The 25,872-nt window shown below is 43.1% G+C and overlaps 2 protein-coding genes across 3 annotated transcripts in view; both read left to right on the top strand.

Annotated features, from left to right (window-relative positions):
- On the top strand, nucleotides 1–25,712 carry MLNR (motilin receptor). The gene is made up of 4 exons (XM_039252151.1): nucleotides 1–886; nucleotides 1,666–2,054; nucleotides 11,081–11,171; nucleotides 25,561–25,712. Exons 1-4 carry the CDS (start codon nucleotides 1–3, stop codon nucleotides 25,710–25,712), a joined length of 1,518 nt encoding a protein of 505 aa, XP_039108082.1.
- CDADC1 (cytidine and dCMP deaminase domain containing 1) overlaps nucleotides 25,605–25,872 on the top strand; it is a 66,561-nt gene continuing 66,293 nt past the window's right edge. For both annotated transcript variants that reach the window (XM_039252169.1, XM_039252168.1), the window contains exon 1: nucleotides 25,605–25,801. In XM_039252169.1, the coding sequence (XP_039108100.1) occupies nucleotides 25,720–25,801 (82 nt within the window). In that variant the 5' untranslated portion in view covers nucleotides 25,605–25,719. The remainder of the gene's footprint in view (nucleotides 25,802–25,872) is intronic.

The following is a 25,872-nucleotide window of genomic DNA, read 5'->3' as shown; positions in this document are numbered from 1 at the left end:
ATGGGGAGTCCCTGGAACAGCAGCGACGGCGCGGAGGGCGCGCTGCCGCCGTGCGACGAGCGCCTCTGCTCGCCCTTCCCCCTGGGGGCGCTGGTGCCGGTGACCGCCGTGTGCCTGGGCCTGTTCGCCGTCGGCGTGAGCGGCAACGTGGTGACGGTGCTGCTGATCCGGCGCTACCGGGACATGCGGACCACCACCAACCTGTACCTGGGCAGCATGGCCGTGTCCGACCTGCTCATCCTGCTCGGGCTCCCCTTCGACCTGTACCGCCTCTGGCGCTCGCGCCCCTGGGTGTTCGGGCAGCTGCTGTGCCGCCTCTCGCTGTACCTGGGCGAGGGCTGCACCTACGCCACGCTGCTGCACATGACGGCGCTCAGCGTCGAGCGCTACCTCGCCATCTGCCGCCCGCTCCGTGCGCGAGTCCTGGTCACCCGGCGCCGCGTCCGCTCCCTCATCGCCGCGCTCTGGGCGGTGGCGCTGCTCTCCGCCGGCCCCTTCTTTTTCCTGGTGGGCGTCGAGCAGGACCCCGGCCTCGACGCGGTCCTGGACCTTAACGGCAGCGCCCCGCTCACGGCCTCGCCCCGCACCTCGCCGCCACCGTCGCCGCCCGGGCCCTCGCGGGCGCCACCGCTGTCCCCGCCGTCGGGGCCCGAGGCCGCGGCGGCCGCGGCGCTGTTCAGCCGCGAGTGCCGGCCCAGCCCGGCCCAGCTGGGCGCGCTGCGCGTCATGCTGTGGGTCACCACCGCCTACTTCTTCTTGCCCTTTCTGTGCCTCAGCGTCCTCTACGGTCTCATCGGGCGGGAGCTGTGGAGGAGCCGGGAGCCGCTACGAGGCCCGGCCACCTCCGGGCGCGAGAAGGGCCACCGGCAGACGGTCCGCGTCCTGCGTAAGTGGCCACATCTGTTCCAGACACACCAACCCCGCGGTCCAGGCTGCATGACCTTCCCCGGGTCTCCCAGCGCCTCTGCTAGTTACACTGCCTTGTGTCATTTGACTCTAGCCTCCACCTGCCGGTGCTTCCCGGCTCCAGAGAAAACCGTCGCCAGTCCTCCAAGAGCTCTGGGTAACCCCAGGGCGCCCCTACGGGCGGGATGCCTGGGTCAGCTAAGCCAAAATGATTGTCCAAAGCCGCTGGATCAGTGAGCTGGGCTGATCAGCATGGGTAAACCTCTGTTAGATGCCGCAGATGTGAATTATTCGCAGTACCCTTGAGAAGACGGGGCAGATCACATTAAGCTAATTTTTTTAAAACTTAATGTTAAGCTATCCTGAAGGCTAAAGCGAACCATGCCCATATCAAAAAAAAAAAAAAAAAAAAAAAAACAACAACGAAGATTGTGCAGACCTGTTGCAGAATTCTTTCCAACGGAACACAGAGAGCATGTCTCTGAAATAGGTTTGTGGAAGGAAGCCTGCCAGAACAGTTTGTTAGTAGAAATGTCTCCTTCTGGTTTATGTCCAGCCTTGATAACACATATATGCAGTTTTAAAGCAAATATCGATGCCGTCTGCAGCCTGGTAGTTCTTCTGGGGTAGGGATTTGGCTAGGGAAACGTTTTATCCAATTTGTTTTGCTGTTACTTATTACTTCAGAAGGAATCTTGGGGACTCTCATTTGTTTTCGGATTCTTTAGCTAATTCTAGTACCCGTGTCTTGTTTTGCAGTGGTCGTCGTTCTGGCATTTATAGTTTGCTGGTTGCCTTTCCACGTTGGCAGGATCATTTACATAAATACGGAAGATTCCCGGATGATGAACTTCTCTCAGTACTTTAACATCGTCGCTTTGCAACTTTTCTATCTGAGTGCATCCATCAACCCGATCCTCTACAACCTCATTTCAAAGAAGTACAGAGCAGCGGCCTGGAAACTGCTGCTGGCTACACAGTCCAGACGGAGAAGTTTCTGCCGAAGCAGGAACACGGAGGGGGACACGGGAGGAGACCCTGCTGGCTACACGGAGACCGGCCCCAACGTCCAGGCGTCGTCAACCAGCACTGCCAAGCAAGTCGCCTTGTCCCACAATGCTGGGACTTCAGGGAAGATGGGTCTGTCTGTAGGGAGATAAGGACTGAGGGTGGGGAGGGGGCAGGGAAAGTGATGCCGTTAGGAAGAATTGGGAAGAGTGGTCAACATTCTGCAAATTGATCAACTTTGTCAGCATGATGTTCGTTTTTAAAACCAAGGTATGCAATTTAACCACCTTCCATATTCTCCCCTCAAGGACGTTCATTTCAGCCACGGGAAATCCCACATCACAAAGTGTGCTCTGGGGAGGTTTTCTTTATATATATATTTTAATTTATTTCTAGGAGAGAGAGAGAGAGAGAGAGAGAGAGACAGCGTGAGCAGGGGAGGGTCAGAGAGAGAGGGAGTCACAGACTGAAACAGGCTCCAGGCTCTGAGGTGGCAGTCAGCACAGAGCCCGACGCAGGGCTCGAACCCACGAACCGCGAGATCATGACCTAAGCGAAAGTCGGACGCTTAACCAACTAAGCCACCCAGGCGCTCCTCTGGGGAGGTTTTCTAAGTCTTCGTTCTCCTAGATTTTGGAAATATGATTGCTCATTTTCTGGCTACTAAGAGAGATGCTGCCATGAAAATTGTCACCTCTGAGATCAGGGGTGTATTTTGTTTTTATGTTTTGGATATACATGTAATGGTGCCTATATGTGGAACCCAGGATAATGGGAGTTTTTATTCAAGAAGTTAATGTCTATATAAGGTAGCAAAGTTATTTAGAAGCAAGTGAAAGGAATTCTGGGTAAAAGCCAAGGTGTAGGGTTCCACCTTACTCATGGCTCAGAACAAATCGTACAGCTTAGGGACAACACTGTCTTTCAGAACTGCTGTTCACAAGCAACTGTGTTGCAACCCTCTCGTCCCCAACACTGCCCATGGGGCTTGCCCTGGGCCATTGCCGTGAGGTAACAGACCTGGGTATGGAAGCCTGAGGACAGGGAGCGCAGCAGGACTTGGCTTCTTGACAGAGTGACTACTACCGATATTTATGATGTGATTTGCCTCAGCTTGTTGGGATAAGAGTGGTCATCATTCCTGTGTTACTGGTAATGGAACCGAGTCTTAGATTTCCCAGACAGGAAATGGTGGGCCAGAGTCCGAACTCCAGTCTTTTAAGATTCTCACTCACTTCCACCCTGAGAAGCTGCTCTTAGCAGAAAACACAAGGGTCCACGGATGTAGTCAATGGTGAAGGAGAATGTGTTGGGCGTCCTGACCCACAACCCTGTAACTGTCTTGTCTTTTAGTGTTTAAAACACAGACCTGTCTTCAGAGGGCTGCTGCCACCTCACCCAGCTCTAGGTGGCCTCATTCACACCACAGTCTGTATGAATGGCGCCCCCTGGAGGTGGGCAGGGCACTGTGCACTCAGTTGGTGAACAGGAAAACAAGACTCCGCTCAAAGTGCTGACAAAGTTCTGTCACATTTCCATATGATTAACCAAACACGGGGATGCCTTCAAGTCCCCATAAAGGCTCCTAACACCCTGGCCCTGCCCGCCATTGGTACAGCAGAGAAGTCTCTTATCAACCCCGTGTTTCTCCAAGCTAGTGGCAGAGGCAGATAGTGGCCACTGGGGGCAGCAGTCCCTAAACCATATTCTGCAGATTTTTGGTGATTATTTGCAAAAAGGACCCTGTGGTCAAATACGGTAGGAAAGCACTGCATACTGTACCCTCTCCTTGAGAGTCACCACAGCACATATCACACCGGAGACCCCAGCGTGTTGTTTCATCCAGCATTTCCTGAACTTATCAGAGAGCCAGCTCACCACCCACCTCCTCAAGAACTCTTATGAAACCTGGTGTCCTGAGCCACATTGTGGGAGACAGGAGGGTTCTCACAGCAAGGTGCCAGCCTTGTGCCACTGCTTCTGCTTGGGAGCACTAAGTAGAGACGTGCTGGAGTTCCTGCCACACACTCTTATTGCGCACGTGAGTTCCTCTTTGGGGCAGTCAAACCAGACCTCTTCCCTATGGAAGGTCATGGTTAAGAACCTTACTGGTATTTTAAGTGTAATATATTACAGATATGGAAGCAAAGGCCTCTCCTTTGAGCTTTTTTGATCATATTCGAGAAAAGAGGGATTTACATCACACTTTCCTGTGACCCAAGTGTGTTCCCAGGTATGGGAGCGAGGAGAGTCCCCTTTCTTTTGCCACGTGGTCCCTGCAAGGCAGTGTTTGAAGCCCATCTCTCCTGCAGACCACTGCATGGTTGCTTTTGAAATGCTGGTCTCACCCATCACTGGGTTGTGAAATCAGTGGACTGTGTCACTTCCTTTTTTTTTTTTCCTTCCTTCCTTCCTTCCTTCCTTCCTTCCTTCCTTCCTTCCTTCCTTCCTTCCTTTCCCTTTCTTTCTTTCTTTCTTTCTTTCTTTCTTTCTTTCTTTCTTTCTTTCTTTCTTCTTTCTTTCTTTCTTTCTTTCTTTCTTTCTTTCTTTCTTTCTTTCTTTCTTTCGTAGGAAGGAGTGGGGCAAGAAGAGAATAAAGGAATCAGGCCATCACTTGTAGTAAAGGTAATTATCATGTTGTGAAACTTGTTTCAATTATATAGTGGCTGGTGTCATTCCTGGTTCACAAAATAAAATGTGTTCTTACTGTGAAGAACTCTAGGAAGACCCAGGGTGGCTGGGTCAGGGATCGTTGGAGAGTGTGGTCTTCAGTCCTGGACTGTCCCAGGGGTGGTGTCATGGAAGCTGTTCCTCAGGACCGCTCCCTGTACCCTGCATGTGCTGGTGTCCCTGCAAGGTTCTCTTGAACCCTCTCTGCTGTCTGCAAGCCAAAATGCTTTTGTTAGGTGAGGCATCAGCCTTGGGGAAGAGGTTGTGTTTCATTCATTCACTCAGGAAATATTTACCAAGATGCTAAGTGTATGACAGACTAGATTTAGTGTATGACAGAACACACTAGAAAGAGAAATCCATGTAATGGTGTCCAAATGAGTCACCTTTTTAATGGCATTTTTTGTTTGAAATGTGTGTGTCATCTAGACTAACCCAGGTTTAGCTCACAGGATAACAAAATCACTTACAACAGTTGGGCCTGCAGAATATCACCTTAGTGTTACTCCCAGAGATATTCCTCCATTTTCTTTTTTTAAATTTTTTAAAATTTATTTACTTATTCTGAGAGAGAGAGAAGCAGGGAAGGGTGGAGAGAGAGAGAAGGAGAGGGAGAGAATCCCAAGCAGGATCCATACTGTCATCCCAGAACCTGATACAGGGCCCAAACCACCGTGAACCACCCAGGTGCCCCATTCCTCCCTTTTCTATATGAGACATTTCCACTTCTGAGGAAATGTTCAAAGAAGCTATTGCACAGTACCTCCTGGGATGCACAGCACCTCCTGGGAACCTAGAGTCACCCGTACAAGTCCTCAAGGGGACATGGGTGTAACATGTTAGACGTTTGAACATGGCCCCTCCTGACCATTTCTATGCATGTAATAGTAACATTTGCCAGTTATGCGGAAGCTTTTTGGATACAAGTGTGGATGGGTGTGCAGATCAAATGTCATAAGTGGAGCTTTAAAAAGACTTTTCTTTTTAAAGAAGAGCTGAACACCTGGATGGCTTAGTTGGTTAAGCATCCAGCTCTTGACTTCGGCTCAGATCATGATCCCAAGCCCCAAGTGCGGGTCCTGACAGTGTGGAGCCTGCTTGAGATTCTCTCCCTCTCTCTGTCCCTCCCCTGCTCTCTAGCACTCAAAATAAATAAATAAACTTAAAAAAAGAGACTTTTCTTTTTAAAATTTTTTTAGAATTTATTTCTGAGAGAGGGAGAGAGAGACAGCATGAGCAGGGGAGGGTAAGAGAGAGAGGGAGACACAGAATCCAAAGACAGCCTCCAGGCTCTGAGCTAGCTGTCAGCACAGAGCCCGACGCGGGTCTCGAACCCACGAACCATGAGATCGTGACCTGAGCCAAAGTCAGATGCTTAACCGATTGAGCCACCCAGGCACCCCAAAGAGACTTTTCTTAACATAGATTTAAGGCAATTTTTTGTTGGAGGCCGACTCCGACAGGCCCAGGGGTCCCCGAAGGATGGACAGTGTCGGCGAGAGAGAGAGAGCCCCGAGATCCTTTTTGATCACCAGGCAGGCGTCTCTGTCCTGTCAGTTTTGGTGTCTTTATTTATAGGTCAAATGTTAACATGGCATCAGCAAATGGAATTTTTACAATGGATAGCTCTTTGTGATAAGATGTTTTTGGAAAATGTACAGAAACAGGTTTTACAGAAGTCTTCTTGCAGAACTGCCCCAATTATAGTGAGGTTGAATAACTAAGAAAATGACAAGGTGTTCACATTTTAATAACGCTAAGATTAAGTCATAGGTTTGTAGATACTCTTATCCATCCTCATCACAGCTGTCAGGGTAAGGAAAGGTGTTTGTGCAATGTAGGCCTTAGGGAAGGGGCTGCATCAGTTAGCAAAGGTGTATGTACTAACTTATCTTCTGCCCTTGTCTGTTCCTTCTCTCTAAGTTAGGCTCTTTGTCTCCGGGCAAGACTTGATTTTCCAGTTATATTCTTTACGGCACCGGAGAGCCAACCATACCTTTAAAGAGTTTAGCTCATTTCCAATACATAGAATAGCCTCTTCAAGGGCATTTACCTTTGTATCTAGTTTTATGATTTCTTGAATAGCTAGGGCATGAGAGACATTTTTGGTTAGTTGATTTACATGTTGAGCTGTATGAACATCCTGGACTAACGCAATGGTGGAAACAGAATTGTACATGTAAAAGTGAATCTTTTATGAGTAAGGGTCATTAGCCTGTTTATAGCTCAAGGGAAAGTATGGAGGGAAACAGGACCTTCTGGAGACACGATGTCTGTTCCCATAATCAAAAGAAGAAGTTCCCACAATAAGTTCCTTCACAAGGTGCAATCATCATACCAGGGCTGGAATAAGGGGACAAGTCACTCCCGATATTGATCAACAAGGTACCTTAGGGGTCAGGGCTCAAGCAGAAATAACTGAGTGGGGGTGGATATCGGTCGTCATCTGATTGGCAAGAGACTGTGCAAACTTGCTTTAACCTCACCAGGAGTTTTCTCAACTAGTGGGCTCAGAATGGCTCCCAACTATTTTTCATGGAAGTCAACCTTTTTAAAGATTCTGAACTCAAATATTACATAGATGGGGATCAGCTCTGAGCAGCTTCAAAAAATCCCCGTCTCCTGGGAGCAAGGAGCATTTGTCATTGAGCCAGAATGTGCTCCACAGGCATGTTGTGTGGCCTGGGGCTCAGCATGTCCCTTGCTCTGTGTAAGCTACAAGGAAGTGACAGAGGCAGACTTTACATGTCGCCTCCTCAGGAAAACAATCCATGCTTTTTACAGAATAACTGATGTGGGGTGCCTGGGTGGCTCAGTCGGTTAAGTGTCCGACTTTGGCACAGGTCATGATTTCATGGTTCATGAGTTCGTGCCCCACATCAGGCTCTGTGCTGACAGTGCAGAGCCTGCTTGAGGTCCTCTGTCCCCCTCTCTCTCCACTCCTCCCCCTACTCACTCCCTCTCTTTCTCAAAAATAAACAAACATAAAAAAAAGAAGAAGAACAATGATGCCTGTGTAAATAAGGGCTAATAAGTGCCAGCCAGACCAAGAGAGCTGCGTGTACACAGGCAGTTTTGCGATGCTTTGTGTGACTCTCTTTCATGGCACTTAGCATGTTACTTCGGCGGTGACTGCTTCCCAGGGTTTGTAACACTTGTTCCCTAAGGACAAACCGTGTTTTATTCCCCTCGGCATCTCTTGAAGGTAGACAACGTGTGTTGAACTCAGCTGGCCACAAGGGAGGAGCCAGGGATCCTCACCCCAGGGGAGGGGCAGAGACGCTGGTTGGGTGAATAGAAGCCTGGGACATCTGAGCTACCACACAACAAAAGATATAAAACACCAGTGGAAGGGCACTCGAGGGGGGCGGGCTGAAGGGAGTTAAGGAAGGGCCCCTGAGGAAGAGGAGAGGGGCAAGGTGAGGGCACTGATGCACCCAGGAGCTGCAGCCTGCCAAACAGACTGGGGGAGCTGAGCCTTGGGGTCCCGATTGGGACCAGTTATTTCCTGCAACCTAGGCAAAGCACACTTGTGGGGTAGGGTGTGACACCGGAGCAGTAACATTACCAGGTTCAGCACTTCCTTTAGTCAAGAGTCCCAGCAACACTCTGACCTCAGAGCAGGCAGCATCCCTTTCCGTTCTCAACCCCTGGGGCCAAGCCCTGCTGCCTTGTCTTCCTGCAACTGCACCAGCTGCACCCTGCAGGGCCAGGCAGGCCCTCAGCAGAAAAGGCCTGGGTTTGACGTTTCCTTTCCTCCCATCTTTGTAGTGAGTGTGCTACTCTAGAAAATGTTCCAAATATTTTCTACTACTTGTGATGATATGGGGATTTAAAAAAAAACATTTTAAGTGAATATATACATGCAGGTTTCAAAGTTATATCTTAATGTTATTGTAACGGCTATACTTGTTCCTAACTGTAATGTAAATAGAACAAAACCTGATCTTTGTTTCTGTCTTACTTGGAAGGATAATTCATTACTTTGTCCTTAGAGAAAATATCAGTTCCCTTCCCTCTAGCTTTTTATTCCCCATTCAAATTCTCCACTAGAGTGGTTCTCAAACTTCAGCTTGCATCAGAATCACCAGAGGGGTCTTCAAGCACAGGTGGCTGGGCTCCACCCCCAGAGTTTCTGATTCAGTGGGTATGGGGTGGGGGCCCAAGGATCTGCATTTCTCTCAAGTTCCCAGGTGATACCAGTTCTGGCGATCTGGGGACCACCCTCTGAGAACCTCTGCTGTCAATTTTGCTGCAGAAGATGTGATCCACAGACTGGTGGTATAGTTACCTTCACTTGAGATCTTGTTAAAATACAGATTTTCAGGCCCTACTCCAAACCTGCTAAATCAGAATCTGCATTTTAACGAGATGTGCAGGTGATTCCAAAGCAAATTAAAATTTGAGGAGCATTAATCCAGAGACCGGAACAGTGGCACCAAGCTCTCTGGGGGTTGGACCCAGATGCAGCTCTTAAAGCTCTCAGGTGATTCTAATGATCCTAACGTGCAGACAAGCTTGTGCACCATCAGTAAGCACTCCCTTACAGCAAGATCTTCCATTCTCACTATATCCCACTCTCCCTGCCCACCCTTTGCCTTCCTTTTCCTATATTGACCCCAGGGTAAAAGAAGATACAAAGATGGCAAATAAAGACACAAAAGGTGGGTTTGGCAGATGGATTCATATGAAAGTCATTTATGTTCTGACAGAGACTCATGACTGTAGTCCAGTCGTGATTCCCCAGTTCCTCAGCCCTTCAGTCCCTGGATTCTCTCTCTGCGGGTGTGACCCAGCCACCCCATGCTGACATCCTTCTACCTGCAGGCCATGCTGGGCCCCAAACTCTCCATGACTGCCCATTTCAGTAACCGGGACTCTACCGCATCTTCAGTTCTTAAAAGCATGTTCTATTTTTCTTTTACTTCAATACCTGGTTTGGTTCCTTGTCCTCTTCCTCAGTTCCTCCAAGACAGGCCTGCTCAGCTCTTCATAGCCCAGTTGGGGTCTTGTGTTCTATCCCTAATTCTTTGACCTCATGTCACTGTGGTTCTGTGAGGAGCCCTGGAGCTGTCTACCTGCTGCCCCAGACTCCTGCTTGCTGCTAGTTACTGAGATCAGCCAGAACTGCTGTTGGGGTGGATGGGCTGATCTCCACATTGCAGTGAAGAGGCGCCTTCTGAGCCTCGACTCTGATAAGCCACAACAGCTTCCTTGACTCTCGAAAGTCACCCAGGTCTCCTATCTTTCAACACTACCATGACTGAGTCCCTAAAACTCAGAGGCTTATTAGAAATGAGAGCAGACAAGTCATAGCTCCAATATTTAAGCCTACTTAACTAGGAGAATGTTGGTCCTCTTTGAAAGAAATAGGCTATCGGAGGTAGAGGTGGTTGAGCAGGGGACAATAATAAACTCCATTTTGATTACTGTTTCCAATGAAGCCATCCCTCTGTTGTGTTTTCCACAACCTCCTGGAAATATATCCCAATAGTCAAATAAATTTAGAATATGCTGCAATACTACATAAACCCCATTTGACCATACAACTTATTTTTTCCTTTTCTTTCATTTATTAACATTCCACAGACCACTCCAGTTTGAAATGCTAAATGGAAGTTTGGGTGTGGAATCAAGGCTAATAATAAAGATTTGGGAGTTCAGAGAGTAGAAGTGATCACCTAAAGCAGTGGTTCTCAAACCTTTGCTTGCATCAGAAACATCTGGGGACACCTGACTGGCTCAATCAGTTGAGCATCCTAGTTCAGCTCAGGTCATGATTTTGCATGCATGGGTTTGAGCCTTGTGTCAGGCTCTGTGCTGACAGCTCAGAGATTGAGACCTGCTTTGGATTGTGTCTCCCTCTCTCTCTGCCCCTCTCCTGATTGCACTGTGTCTGTCTCTCAAAAAAATAAAATAAAATGTTAAAAAAAAAACCCTGAAAGGCTTTTAAAATACAGATGCTGGGCCCCACCCCAGACCTGATTCTGTAGATCTGGTTTGGAGGCTAAGAATGTGCATTTCTGTCCATTTTCCAGTTTCCAGGTGCCAGTGCTGTTGCTAGTCTGGCATCACACTCGGAGACCCACTGATCTAAGTGATAGGAATCGAAGACCTCACCAAAGTGAAAGCTTATCGATATAAAAGGAGAGGACTAAGGAATACAGGCTAATGATCCCAACCACAGACTACAAAAGTCACTGAACCAGGCAGAAGCAGCAGAAAAAAGGAAAGCAACAAATGTGATACAACCCAAAAGAAGAGAGTTTTGAGGTAGCTCAGAGGCCATAGGGTCACACACCACAGATGACACAAAGAGAATGAAGTAGGGTTGTTAGATTTGGACTCCTGCTTCAATTTGAGTTTTGGATGAACAATGATTTTTTTTTTTGGTATAGGTTTAATAAGTATGATGTACTTATACTAAAAATATCATTATCCGAAATTTAAATTTAACTGGACACTGTATTTTTTTGTTAAATCTTGGTAACCCTAGAATGAGAGCAATGGGAAGGCCACAGGATATGGCAAACAGAAGGAACCCGGAAAGCCTTTCAACAGAATGTTGGGGCAAGAGACAGAAAATGGTAAGTGATAGAGGAAATGGTTGCTGACAACATGCACAGGGTACACAGAAGCCAGCCTGTCTTGCCGTGGTGAGGAAGTACTTACCACCCATCTGCTGAATTTGAAACTCACACTGATGGTTTTTTAAAACCACAAAACTGAAGAAATAAGCATATGATTCAGAACTTTCTGGAACATGGTGTGTAATAAAAATTTATTGAACTGAAGAAGTTTAATGTATATATAACCTGTTCCTAGGTGTATATACAGACACAGGCAATTTTGTAAGGCTTTATTTTCCCTTTCTGCAAAGGGAGTGAATGAAATAAAACAGTCAAGTGATCACTTATATCACAATAAGGGAGATTCTTATTCTGAAAAGAATGTAACTTTGTGTGATAATTGAGACCACAGAGGATGATGAAGTAGTATTTAAATGTATGTAAAGCTCCCAGCACATTGCCTGGCACATACTGAGGCTTGATAACAGTTCGTGTGTGTGTCTGGAGGCTACTCTACATTTGGGGTGAGGAGAGAGACTGGTTTCTTAAAAACGTGGTGCATTGCAGTATTATAATAGAACCTTTAATTATATAATTATTACAATGTATATATCTCCTAATAGAACGTACTGTATTTCATTTGCACACTGTTGGGCATGTAGTAATCTTTAGTCAGTGTGAACTAGCCTTATTGTTTTCAGTTCATATCCTACTTTCACTTGTTAGAATCATCTTGCCCTCTGTCCAAAATGTGTGGTGTCCTCCATATACACACAGTGGGGCCTGATTATGGAGTAGTGATGTGGTCAGGTACACGTTATGGCCAGTGAGTTCTCTTCCAAAATTAAAGTCCTGTGCACTAGGCCTTTAGAGTATATTCCCAATGTGTCAACACATTCCACTCTTCTTGGAAAGTCCAGACTTACTGTGGGGTGTCTGTTGTATTGGGAACAATGGGGGAAGACTGTTCTTTTTAGCAACGGTCACTGCAAATGCTTTCAGGATTTGACAATGTAGTGTCTGCTTTTTTTTCCCAGAGAAGTGAAGAAAGTTATAATAACAGAAGGAAATGGGCCTTCATCAATAGGTAGGCAGAGGTGATGCTTTTGAAATTTAAATGGAGCTCTGGCAAGCATTTGTTTTATATATAGTTGGTATAAAGGATGACACACATGCTAGATGGAATAGCTTGTTGGCAGGTCAGGCATCTGGCTCTGTAGTACATTAACAGATTGCTATTTCATTGGTTCCATTTGTCATTCTTAAAAATGTCCTATCTTAACCAGAGCCCTTGAGGGAAAAAGTCCAGCAACAAATGTCTGGCACCTTCACAGCAGCCAGGAGCTTGACTACAGAATCACATTCACAAACGAAGTGATGGAAAATAGGGAATTTTATTATGGCTTTCGATTTGAGGAAGCCACAAATTTGGCCACTAAACATGAAAATCAAGTGAAACTTTCTGGCAAGTTCTGCAGGACTTGCCAACTTAACCTAGAATTTCAACTAACCTTTGAGGTTATTCTAAACACTCAGAGTTCTCATAGAAGAGATTATTTGGTAACTTCAAGATAGACTCTAAGCTCAGAATCTCAAAGGCCTTACCTGAAGCACGGGATCACCCCCTCAACATGTCAGAGAAACACCAGGCCCACAGGTAGAAGGTGACATACTCTCTGTGGAGCTTCACCATCAGAGGCTCAAGTACAAACAGAGAGAAAGATAAAGAGCTTCTGTCTACAATTTAGGATGCTCTATATCTGCCTGATATTTATGTATTTTTCCTAATGTTTCTGTTCTGCTTAAAGTCCTGTGGAGTCTTCCTAGGATGAAGATGGAAGAGCATGGATATAACATCACATAGCATACCCCAAACACGGACTGAACAGAGGTCAAGTCTTGCAGGTTTGGGAATTATAACTCAATGCAAAACATGACCTGGATTTCACGATAGATGCATATTTAAATGTGTCAGAGCTTCCTAAGGTTAATTGGAAATCACTAAAAATGTCTGAGAAAATGTTTTAGGATGCTTCTTATCAGTTATTAGCATGTAAAGCTGTAAGATGAATCCAGGCCACTTAATCATTGAAGGCAAATTTGTTTACAGGCCTCCTACTCAGCTGCTAGTCACTGACCATTCACCTCTTAAATGGCCATGGTCTGAACTCACACATCTTCTGTGTTCTCCAAGAAGAGAGCATTAAAAATGCAGAGTTTCAATTCTCTGCAATTCCTGCAGGAAGCACTATGGAGGGGTTGAAGCCATTTGGGGTATGACTTTTATTATTATTGATCTACTGACCAGGATTTGAGTTATCAGTTCTTGGAAGAAGAAAATGTTGAGGACACAGAGGATAAAGGAGGGAGAAAATAATTTATGAAATGCAACAAAGCATCTGACTTAAGTAGAGTGTCTTTCAAGCATATTGTTAAAAATCTGTAATGGCTGTTAATAGAAAGTGAGAAACAGTGCACTTACCTACAGAGGATTTCGGTGTAGATTTTGTCTTTATCGAGGAAATGTAAGTAAATAACTTCCTTTTGCTGTTAAATAGAAGAATGGGCCACGACGCCTGGGTGGCTGAGTCTGTTAAGCGTCTGACTCTTGATTTCAGCTCAGGTCATGATCTCACAGTTGTGGAATCAAGACCCATGTTGGGCTCCATGCTGACAGTGCGGAGCCTGCTTGAGATTCACTCTGTCCCTCTTCCGCTGCCTCTCTCCTGCTCACTCTCTCTCTCCAAATAAATTTTAAGAGAAAAAAACAAGGGAAGAATGGGCCCTTGTTGTCCCACACTTGTTGCTGCTGTTTGCATCCTTTTGCTGTGCCTACTCCCTAACTGGGCCATCAGCTTTTTAGCACTATTTCACACACAAGACAGAATCTGAGTCCACAGACACTAATAATTGATTTCTCAGGTTTTTCCTATTTTCTTTTTTTTTTTAATGACTTTATCTATGGCCTCATCTTGGTTATATACATAACCAGGGAAACTGGTCTTACTGCAAAAATAAGTTTTGTGGTTTATCTAGAATAATACAGAAAATACTGCTTTTTTTGTGAGCAAAAGAAAAATTTCAGTTTATTTCAATCTAATAAGAATTTTGTGGGGTACCTAGGTGGCTCAGTTGGTTAAGTGTCCAACTTCGGCTCAAGTCATGATCTCACAGTTTGTGAGTTCAAGCCCCACATCGGGTTCTGTGCTGACAGCTCTGAGCCTGGAGCCTGTTTCTGATTCTGTGTCTTCTCCTCCAATGCTCATGCTCTGTCTCTCTCTGTCTCTCAATAATAAATAAATGTTAGAAAATTTTAATAATTTGTTTTGTTTGAAAAACAAAACAAAAAAGAAACACTGCAGAGTAAATGTCTAGATTATTTAGATCCCTTTAGGTGAGGCATGTGTGATGCACATGCAAACTAAGAACACACAACCTTTGTCATATAAGTGATGATGTACATGTGAGTGCATTACATTTAAGTTGCTATAAAGGACATCATATGTATTTTTCTGAGTATGCAAATATCAGCTTCATTTTCTCTTCCTTCTCAAGGCACATTAAACTAAAGAATCCTCAAATTTGAACATACTCTTTATTTAAATAAACTATTCCCCCAAAGAACATAAGGCAATTTACAAAAATGCCAGAAATTAGATAAAATGAAGTTAATGGGGAAAGTAGGAAATAAGTACAAATGAGGGTAGATAAAATAAGATTATACCAGAGAGAAAGAGAGGACACAAGATTCATCCCGGTGTCTGACTGGGGAGATTCCATGACTCACTGCAGATAGGAGAATTTATCCTGTGGGTACTCCAAGGTGGCATCCTATAAGCTAGAAAACTATGTCTTCAACAATAATCTTTACAGCAAACAGTACTGAACTTCACAGGGCTTTTTCTTCTAATACCAATAAGAAAAATTACTGCACACTTGGAAAATGATAAAATGAGGATTACTTGTCATAGTTTTTTTTTTTAATTCTTAACATACTTGATAGAAGCAGTGACAATTTATAGCCCTGCAGGAGAGGGGTTATCTTGAATAAACTGATAAAGGATGAGGATTTTATAGCCCAGTGGAAAAGGTGTTATGAGTCAGCCTGAAGAAAAGTAACTGGGAATATTGTATAGAGAGGATTCAGGACAAGCCACCCCAGAATGTGCTACTTTGGCATGTGGATTATTTTGAGCTGAAGATAATCAAAGGCTGGCAGTCTCAGGAGAAGCTTTTTACTCCTTCTTAACTGCCTAAAAATACTAGAAAGGGGCCCAGAACAGGAAGAGCTATTATTAGAGAAAGATTTTTAATCTGAGAGACTTATTTGCATGGCAGGAAAAACATTTGCTTACCAAACATTTAATTGGGTCTTCTCATCTTCCTGTGAATTGTCTTCCTCCCCATTGAAGCCCCAGACCTCTATCCTTTTCCTTAGCTCAGGACAGTATGTAAGTCTCAGCTGCCTGGCCAGCTTTGAGTCTCATATCTTTGAGGGGCTCCCTTACATATGTAATTAATTTTTTTTTCTCTTGTTAATCTGTCTTTATTATGGGGATGGGAGAGTTCTCAGCCAAGAATCTAGAAGGGTAGAGGAAAATTGTTTTCCTCCCATATGGTATCAGCTATTTTACTTAGAGTCCTTTCCTCTCCAAGAATTTAAAGATCCATTCCTCAAATACATGCCCAACTAGGTCTCATATATATCACTGGACATTCTCTGTTATGAGCCAAGTGAAGGAAGAGTTCATTGAGTTGTCTTAGAAAACACCCACAATCTCATTCATTTACATATTGCCTGTGGCTGCTTTCATGATATATGACAGAGACTGAATGGTCCCTAAAGCCTAAAATATTTACTCTTTGAGCCTTTACAGAAAGTATGCCAAACTTGAGCTAAATAAAAATTTGATATCTATCCCCTAACTAGAATGAAAACTTTGCTTTTTAACATCAGCTAATGTTGGTAGATAATGTGACGCCAAAAAGTACTTGTAGAAGCAATTCTACAGGGGGCCAAAATACTACTGCTAAAACCAGAGACTCAGAATTTTTAGTGGCTGGCCCCTGGAATCAGGGTTTTAACATAGCCTCCAAGTGACTTTTACCCATGTGCAAATTTAAGACCTGCTGGAGCCCTCTGGTCCTGTCCAGTGGTTCTATCCAGCTTCCAGTTCCATAGGTCTAAAGTGGGGCCCAAGACTACATTTCTAACAAGCTCCTGAGTGATAGTGATGTCGGTGCTCCAGGGGCCTTAGTTTCCTCATTTGTAAAATGGAGATGATAAAAATCTAGATCATAGAATTATATTAAACAAAGTAATGTACACTTATATCTTGCTCCCACATCTTTCAAGCTATAGTGTTTGGGCAAATTACTCAATGTCTTGGTTCCTCTAAGTGGGGGAAATAATAATGATACCCACTTCACAAGTTTGTTGGAAGCTGTAAATAATATGTCCCTCTCTATTTCCTCCCTTTATGTCCCTCTAGACTTTTCTGTTGATTTCTAACATGTCTAATTACAGAACTTCTTCAAGGATGCTGATTTAGAACTATCCAAACCAAGGGCACCTGGGTGGCTCAGTCGGTTGAGCTACTGACTTTGGGTCAGGTTATGAACTCACAGTTTGAGTTTGAGCCCCACATTGGGCTGGCTGCTGTCAGCATGGAGCCCACTTCAGATCTTTTGTTCCCATCTCTGCTCCTCCCCCACTTGCGTGCACCTGCTCTCTCCCTCTCTTTCTCAAAAATAATAAACATTAAAAAAATAGAAATATCCAAACCAGTCCAGAGGGTGTCACACAGATGAGGACCCAAAAGTTGCTTTGGTATGGCCTGTGATGCCCAGGCCCATCTGCCCAGCTTCTTTTGGGTGGCCTCTGGCAGAGTGTCTCAGGACAATATGGGAAGTGGGCTTGCCAGTCCTTCCCATCTCATGGGAGCACAGGCATTCCCAGAGTTCCTGGACATTCTTACTTTGTAGCACATTAATCTATGTGGCACTAAGTTTGCTTTTGTGAGGACACCGTTTGGGACAATGTATGGTAAGCCTGAGAAGTCATTTCTCTTTGGCAGCACTGCCCTCCATAATAAGGCGAATGTTCTGTGAAGGGCATCTGGATTTTGTTTCAGGCCTCTCTTTGCTTTCTTGGGGTTTAAGTGCTGCCAGGAACTGCCTTCTGAGAACTGTTTAGGAAACCTTAATTTCTGGATTCAGGGTGGTGTTTATGGTTCCATCTTTGCTTAAAATGACCAAATTAGGGCCAATCCTGTCCACAAGAGTGCACTGGCCACCAGCAGTCCTTATCAGTCCTGTGGCCACCTTATCCTCAGGCTTAAAGAAGACACAGTCACTGGTCATGATGTGCCTTCCATGTAAGAGAGCAAGACTGAGCATGAGGTATGTTTTCTCTGATGAGCCAGGTATGTGGTCTCTGCCAAACACCACCAGAGAAGCAAATCCAGTCCAGATGCCATGTCTTTATGATCAGCTCCACGGCACCTCTGCTTGTTTTGTTCTGAGAAGTTTCTACTCAAATCCACACACTGCTAGGACTAATATTCCCAACCAAAAGGACCTAGAATAAAAAGAAGTTTCAGGCTTTCTATAGAGAATAAGCAAATGAAAGACAAAGAAGGGAAGGACAATAATTAATGGTATTGAGCACCTATCCTTTCCTAAGTACTATGCTATTCGGGATCATTTAGTTTTCAAGAAAATTTGTAATAAACCACTGTACATCCCTCCCTCCCCACCCCCCCTTCATGTCTTCTTTCTTCCCTCTCTGAATAATTCACTCAAAGGCCATTTTATAGCCTCCCATTACCTCCCCTCCCCACACCTCTCCTCCCTTGGAGGCCAAAGGGGCTGTGGAAGCAGAAGCAGTAGGGGTGGGGAAGCCAAGGAGGCAGCCAATGTGCCAGGGAAATTAGATTAGGGGAATTGGAGTGGGAAGAGAAGGAAAGGAAAAAAGAAACTATACTGAGAATAATGGGAGTGAGGTTGCTTACTGTTCAAGAAAAGACTTACAAATACAGGAAAGGGAGAGAACAGAAATAACCCTGATGTACTAGAACAGAATTGAAGGGGTCAGTGTGAACTTTTTAACTTTTTTAAAGTTTTTTTTAAAAACATTTATTTATTTTTGAGAGACAGAGCATGAGCGGGGGAAGGGGCAGAGAGAGAGGGAGGAGGCTCCAGGCTTTATCAGCACAGAGCCTGATGTGGGGCTTGACCAGAAACCATGAATCCCAAATTCATGACCGGAGCCAAAGTCAAATGCTTAACCAACTGAGCCACTCAGGCACCCCGAATGTGAATTCTTAGAGACAGATAGCTGCTGAAAGAGATACATGAGTATGTGTGTATATGTATTTAGATACTAATATATTTTCTAGATCTATCTTCTCAAGGGTCTAGTAGTAATGACATAGCAGTAGCAATGAGCACACTTACTGCCTAGATCTTAGGTTTTAAACACTAAGAGGAACCAGGGCTCCTTAGGGAAATGCTTGATGCTAAGTCGGGTGCAGAATACATAGAAGATGAGTCTGGAGCATCTTGTTGTACTAGAATGTAAAGAAGTGCTCAAAGATCGATGAGGATGGGGGCGTCTGGGTGGCTCAGTCTGTTAAGCGTCCGACTTTGGCTCAGGTCATGATCTCGCGGTTCGTGGGATCGAGCCCCACATCAGGCTCTGTGCTGACAGCTCAGAGCCTGGAGCCTCTTTTGGATTCTGTGTCTCCCTCTCTCTCTGCCCCTCCTCCATTCATGCTCTGTCTCTCTCTGTCTCAAAAATAAATAAACTAGAAAAATAAAGATTGATGAGAATGTATCAAAAAGATAAAAGAGACAACCTGAGGATTTCATCAAATATGGGACACTTTGAGCACTAAAGTAGATAACAGAGTACAGCCACTGAACAAAATGATTAGTGAATCATAGATCTTTGCCTGTTACTTCATGTCTTGTCAGTACAAAGAACCCCCATATCCTCCTTTCCCAGAATCTGCAGTTTTCAACATTTTATCACATTTGTACCATGTTTTTTTTTTTGTTATTCTGTTACATTTGCACACTTTCCCACCCATCTTTTTCTGAATCACTTGAGGGCAGGTTACAGACATTATATTGTTATTGTTATGATGAGTGGATGTTGAGTTTTATCAAACATATCTTACATCTATTAAGATGATCCTATAGTTTTTCTCTGTTAGTTAATGTGGTGAATTATACTAATAGACTGCTTAATATTAAATTAGCCTTGTCTTTCTTTGGTAGACCCATTGTGGTCATTGTGTGTTACTTTCTTATTCACTGTAGGATTAAATTTGCTAATATTTACTTAAGACTTTTACATCTTTATTTTTTTATTTTTTTTTATTTCTAGGAGAGAGAGAGAGCGTGAGCAGGGGAGGGTCAGAGAGAGAGAGGGAGTCACAGACTGAAACAGGTTCCAGGCTCTGAGCTGGCAGGCAGCACAGAGCCCGACGCGGGGCTCGAACCCACGAACCGCGAGATCATGACCCAAGCGAAAGTCGGACGCTTAACCGACTAAGCCACCCAGGTGCCCCGACTTTTACATCTTTAATTCTATGTTCATGAGTGAGTTTAGTGTATAATTTATCATGGTCTCTTTGTTTTGCTTGATTAGGCTATCCTCATAAATGTGTTAGGTAGTGTTTCCTATTTTTCTTTACTCAGGAAGAGTTTGTATAAGATTTAAATTACTTATTCCTTGAATGTTTTATTAAAACTTGCTTGGAAAACCCATTCACTAATATTGGATTGCTGTCGGGGTATTTGCTGTATCTGCCTTTTCAGCATGTACACATCCCATCTCATTGAAATCTGGCTTGATATGAGATGTGCTCTAAGAGTCATCACGTAGTTCTGCCCTCTCTTTTCCTGCTGCCAGGAGAAAAGAATATCCAAAGGCTGCTCCGTTAGCCTGGATCCCAGAGCCAATCCACAGGAGCAGAGCTGCAGCATATAATATGAGGCAGAAAGAAACCTTTGTTGTGGCAAGCCACTGAGATTTGGTGGTTATTTGTTACCCACAGTTATATCAGTCTCAGCTAACTCATACAATTAGCTAGTAAATAACTTGGGTGGTTAAAGTGTGAATATAGTTTATCTGTCTGACATCAAAGTCCATGCTCTTTCCACTTGATATAAAGAATTATTTATTGATTTTATAACCATTTTATTGATTAAGCTGGCCTTTGTTGTGCTCACCTGAACTGAACGTGTCCCATTTCTTAGCACGGAGGTAGCATTTGTCTTGTACTCCTTTTTAGTTCTTATTCTCCTTTGCAGCAGAACAATTATTTCCAATAATATTGTAGATAAGATAGCCCCCCAAAAATTGTGACAAAGCACTAAAAAATGCTAAATAAAACATAGCTAGACTAGCAAGAAAGTAAAGGAAATAATCAGAGTATTTAAACTACTATGAAATACTATGAGACTGAAAATGGAAATGAAAACAGAAATCCAAAGAGATGGACATTAGCAACCACGTTAATGGCTGTTTGAAGGGTATATTTAACTCACAGAGATTAAGGATTATATATGTATATTGTATATATTTAATATATAATTACATATATATTCATATTTATGAGATATAGATCCCTGTATCTTTTTATTTTGAAAGAGTTTAAAACTCAAGTGGCAGAAATAATAGAGTTCCTATGTACCTTTCTTCAAGCTTCTGCAATGATAATATCTTATATTATCAGGGTACTTCGGGAAGACCAGGAAACTGACATTGGTACAATACTATTAATTCAGGTATATACCTTATTTGGATTTCACTAGTTTTTAAAACACTATTTTCAGCACCAGTCAGTGCCCGACCTTTTGTTACCTCTTAATAGTGGTACCCTCCTCTCAATCATAACACTTGGCAACTACTGACCTGTTCTCCATCCCACATTTTGAGAATGGTATATAAATATAATCATACAGTACATAACAGTTTAAGACTTTTTCCCCCTTCAACACAATGTCCTGGAGATCCATCCAAGTTGATGCATGTATCCTTCCTTTTTAGTGAGTAGTATTCCATTGCAAGGATGTTCCCTAGTTGTTGTCTATTCATTCACTGAAGGTTGTCTGGCTTGTTTCCAGTTTTTGGCTATTACAAATAAAGCTTTCAATGAACACTCATATACAGAGTTTTGTGTGAACGTTAAGTTCTCATTTTTTTTGTATAAATACCCAGGAATGTGATTGCTGGGTGATTTGACAAGCATGTGCTTATAAGACACTGTCTGACTGTTCCACAGTGGTTGTGCCATTTTATATTCCCCCCAGGACTGTATGAGATAGCCAGCTGTCTGCATCCTTGTCAATATTTGGTTTGTCAATACTTTTTATTTTAGCCATTCTAATATGTATGCTGCGGTATTTCATTATGATTTTTTTTCATTACGATTTTAATTTGTACTTCTGTAATGGCTAATGATGCTAAACTTCTTTTCATGTGCTTATTTGTCATTTTATACCTTCTTTGATAAAGTGACTATTCAAGTAGTTTGCCCATTTTCCAGTTGAAGTTAGAGTTCTTGAAATTAAGATAGTGAGATGGAGCACCTGGGTGGCTCAGTCGGTTAAGCGTCTGAATTCGGCGCAGGTCACGATCTCACGGTTTGTGGGTTCAAGCCCCGTGATGGCCTCTGTGCTGACAGCTAGCTCAGAGCCTGGAGGCTGCTTTGGACTCTATCTCCCTCTCTCTCTGATCCTCCCCTGCTCATGCTGCCTCTATCTCTCTTTCAGAAATAAATAAAACATTAAAAAAATTTTTTTAAAGAAATTAAGATAGTGAGAGATTATTTCATAAATTTATATATTTATACATTTTTATAAAGTTTATAAATTTATGCCAATTTTAAAACATATAAAATGAACACAATTCAATAAAAATATAACTTACCAAAAACTGACCAAGAAAAAATAGTCTAAATAGTCCCTTAACCCATAAAGGAATTGAATTAGTAGGGAAATGTCTTTCCACTCTACAAAACACCAGGCTCAAATGGCTCTTCCAAGCAAGTTTTAATAAACATTCAAGGAATAAGTAATTTCAATCTTATACAAACTCTTCCTGAGTAAAGAAAAATAGGAAACACTACCTAACACATTTATGAGGGTAGCCTAATCAAGACATCAAAGCCAAACAAAGAGACCATGATAAATTATACACTAAACTCACTCATGAACATAGAATTAAAGATGTAAAAGTCTTAAATAAATATTAGCAAATTTAATTCTACAGTGAATAAGAAAGTAACACACAATGACCACAATGAGTCTACCAAAAAAAAGACAACACTCATCATAACAATTCTCAACAACCCAGTGGAGAAAGGACTTCCTTAAGCTGATAAAAGGTAGTTACCATGAACATTTAATAAAGTTCAAAATCTGATTTAGAAAAAAAAAAAACAGAAATAAAAGGGAATTTGCATAATATCATAAAGGACAGCTATCAAAAGCCTAGAGCAAAATACTACTTTAAAGTTTAACATTAAAATAATTTCCTTTAAAATCAGGAACAAGAAAGGATGCCTGTTACCATTACTTCTATTCAATATTTATTTCTTTGACATCCGAGAGTGCAGTAAGACAATAAAATGATATAAAACGTTTAATACTAGAAAGCTATAAATAAAATTGTCATTATTTGTAGATGATATAGTTTCCATCTAGAAAAAAGAAACTAAAAATAGTAAAATTAAGAAATTTTAGTAAGATGGCTCAATATAAGATAAATATATAAAAATCACTTGCATTTCTAAATATTAGCCACAAATACTAACAAATATAATTTTTAAAAAGATTTCATTTTCATGTACCTAGCTGGGTGCCTTGCTGGCTTGTTTGGTAGAGCATGCAACTATTGATATCAGGGTTGTGAGTTAAAGCCCCACATTGGGGACAGAGTTTACTTAAAAAAAAGAAAAAGATTTCATTTACGATACCAGCATTTATACAGCATTTCTATATATTAGCTACAAATACTTCCAAATATAATTTTTAAAGATTTCATTTATGGGTCTCCCCTGGCTTAGTTGGTAGAGCATGTGACTCTTGATCTTGGGGTTGTGAGTCTAAGTCCCATGCTGCGGGTAAAATTTATTAAATTAAAAAAAAAAGATTTCATTTACAGTACCAACAAAAAACCGAGAATTAAGTAATAAAATATATGTAAAATATTTGTGGAAAAAAATCATAATCCTTTTGAAACCTTGAAAACTCAATACACCATGTTCACACACATGTTCCATGTTCAGGGACCGGAAGTCTATATATTTCAAACTGATCTATAAAGTCAATACACTTACAATCAATATTTCAGTGGAATATTCAGGAATGGACAATATGATTCTACACTTACATGGAAAATTAAGGGGCCAAGAGTCAAGCTATTCTTGAAGAAAATAAGGCCTTTTCAGGGCGGGGGGTGGGGTGGGGGATAAACAAATGATATGCAATACAAAGCCCAGGAATAGACTTACACTTATATGGAAATTCAAATTCCATATACGTATATGGAAATTGGGTATATGACCCAGGTGACATAGCATATCAATGAGGAAATAGCACTGGTGTTAACTGACCATCCAAATGAATAAAGTTGGATCTCTCCCTCACACCATGCACAAAAATGAATTCTACACTCAAGAGGATATAAATGCAATGGAAAACTTATGACATTCACAGGAAATAGAAAAGAATATCTTTATAACCTTGGGTAGGAAAGACATTTAAAAAGATAATGATACAAAACCCACTAAAGAGAACTATTGGTATGTTCGGCACTTTAAAATAAAGAACTGTCCACCGAAAGACATAATAAAATAAGTGAAAAAGTGGTAAATGGAAGAAAATTATTTACCATACACAATCCGCATTGAGAATGAATACCCATAATATATAAAGAATGACTACAAAGGAGTAAGAAATAAGAAACAACCAGGGGTGCCTGGATGGCTCAGTCGGTTAAGTGCTGACTTCGGCTCAGGTCATGATCTCAGGGTTCACAAGTTCCAGTCCAGTGTCTGGCTCTGTGCTGACAGCTCAGAGCCTGGAGCCTACTTTGGGATTCTGTGTCTCCCTCTCTGTCTGCTCCTTCCCCACTCAGACTCTGTGTCTCTCAAAAATAAATAAACATCTTAAAAATTTTAAAAAGAAGAAACAACCAAACAGAAAAATGGTTAACAGATATTTCATAGAAGACACATGTATGGCCAACCAACATATGACAAGACATTCAACCAAAGTAGAAATCAGGGAAAATGAAAACCACAGGATACCATTTTATGCCAAACAGATTGGCAAATATTAAAAATTAGACAATACCCAGAAATAGTGGCAAAAGAGAGCTCTATAAATTGGTACAATTTCTTTGAAAAACTTTCAGCATTATCTGGTAAGCCGTCTGACAATAACAATCTAACAATTCTACTCCTAAGCATAGTCCCTAAACATAAGACATACAAAAATGTCTTAGGCAGCGTTATCTGCAGTAGAAAAGAGCTGCAGATGGTCCAGATGTTTCTTGGCTCAAATATGGATAAATAAACTGTGGTGTATAGCTACAGTGAAATACTATACAGTAGTGAAAATTAAGGAACCATAGCCATATCCGTCATCACTGAAGATTCCCACCTCCAGTCCTTTACAAAATAATGTATTTTAATAACGTTCGGCTTTTGCTTTCAAAAAGCAGTTTTTGTCTTGCTACTTGTCAGTATTTCAAGTTGTGATAACAGAACGGATTGGTTATGGAAACTGGGCTCTGAGTCACAGGGGAGGAAGGGAGAAGCTTCATTTCATGCCTGGGACATTTATGAAATAATCAAGTAAAATGCTCTGGGCACAAACCTACAATGTCAATTACTTCTCATATTTCCCAAGGCACTTGCTCCTTCCTCCTAGCCCCCTACCTTTCTCATAATCACAGTTGCACCTCTTGAGATCTTATGTTTGATGAGAAGCAGAAGGTCCCCAAGGTGGTCCCTGGCACTGAGTTCCTAAGGGCTGGCCAATCACCGACGGTAACAACCACCTGGGCCTCTCAGCTTCGCGCCCACCACCCCCAACACCTCCCCCTTCTCTAAGATCTCGACGGTGTCCGATGGGGCAGCTTTCTATTTCAATACCCCTTCACTCTCTCACCAAAACTCTCAAGTCTGCGCAGGCCTCGTGACTCTGTTAGAGTCTGTACACCCTGAGACTTCCAGGCCAAAACATCCTCGGTTGACTTTCAGCAAGACCAGCGAAGACAGCTAAATTCAGGCCTCAAATGAATCACAGCACAGCACTTCTTAACTATCCGGCAGCCCCTAGACGGGCAACCTCGCGTCAGCGCGTAAGCGCCTCGCTGACACAACAGGCGCCCGGAAGTGGCGGCCAAGCTCTGACGTCAGCTGGCTGCGCCGAGTTGGCTGTTGCGGTACAGTTGCTGGGAGGAGGAAAAAGGTGGAGCCGCTGGGGCCAAGATCATGCCGGACTGCGAGAGGTATTCTGGACCGCAGAGGCAGCTAGGCTTGGGATGAAAGAAGCAGGGCAGATGCAAAATCTGGAGAGCGCGGGGGCCGGGCGGTCAGTCAGCACCCAGACTGGCAGCATGACTGGTGAGTGCCCCGGACCTTGCCGCTGCCACCCCAGCCTTTCGCTCTGCCCTGAGCCTCTGTCTGCGAGTAAC

Source organism: Hyaena hyaena, unplaced genomic scaffold, assembly GCF_003009895.1.
Source record: "Hyaena hyaena isolate Hyena2069 unplaced genomic scaffold, ASM300989v1 scaffold_410, whole genome shotgun sequence".
NCBI lineage: Eukaryota > Metazoa > Chordata > Mammalia > Carnivora > Hyaenidae > Hyaena > Hyaena hyaena.
This window is presented reverse-complemented; position numbering and strand designations above follow the sequence as displayed.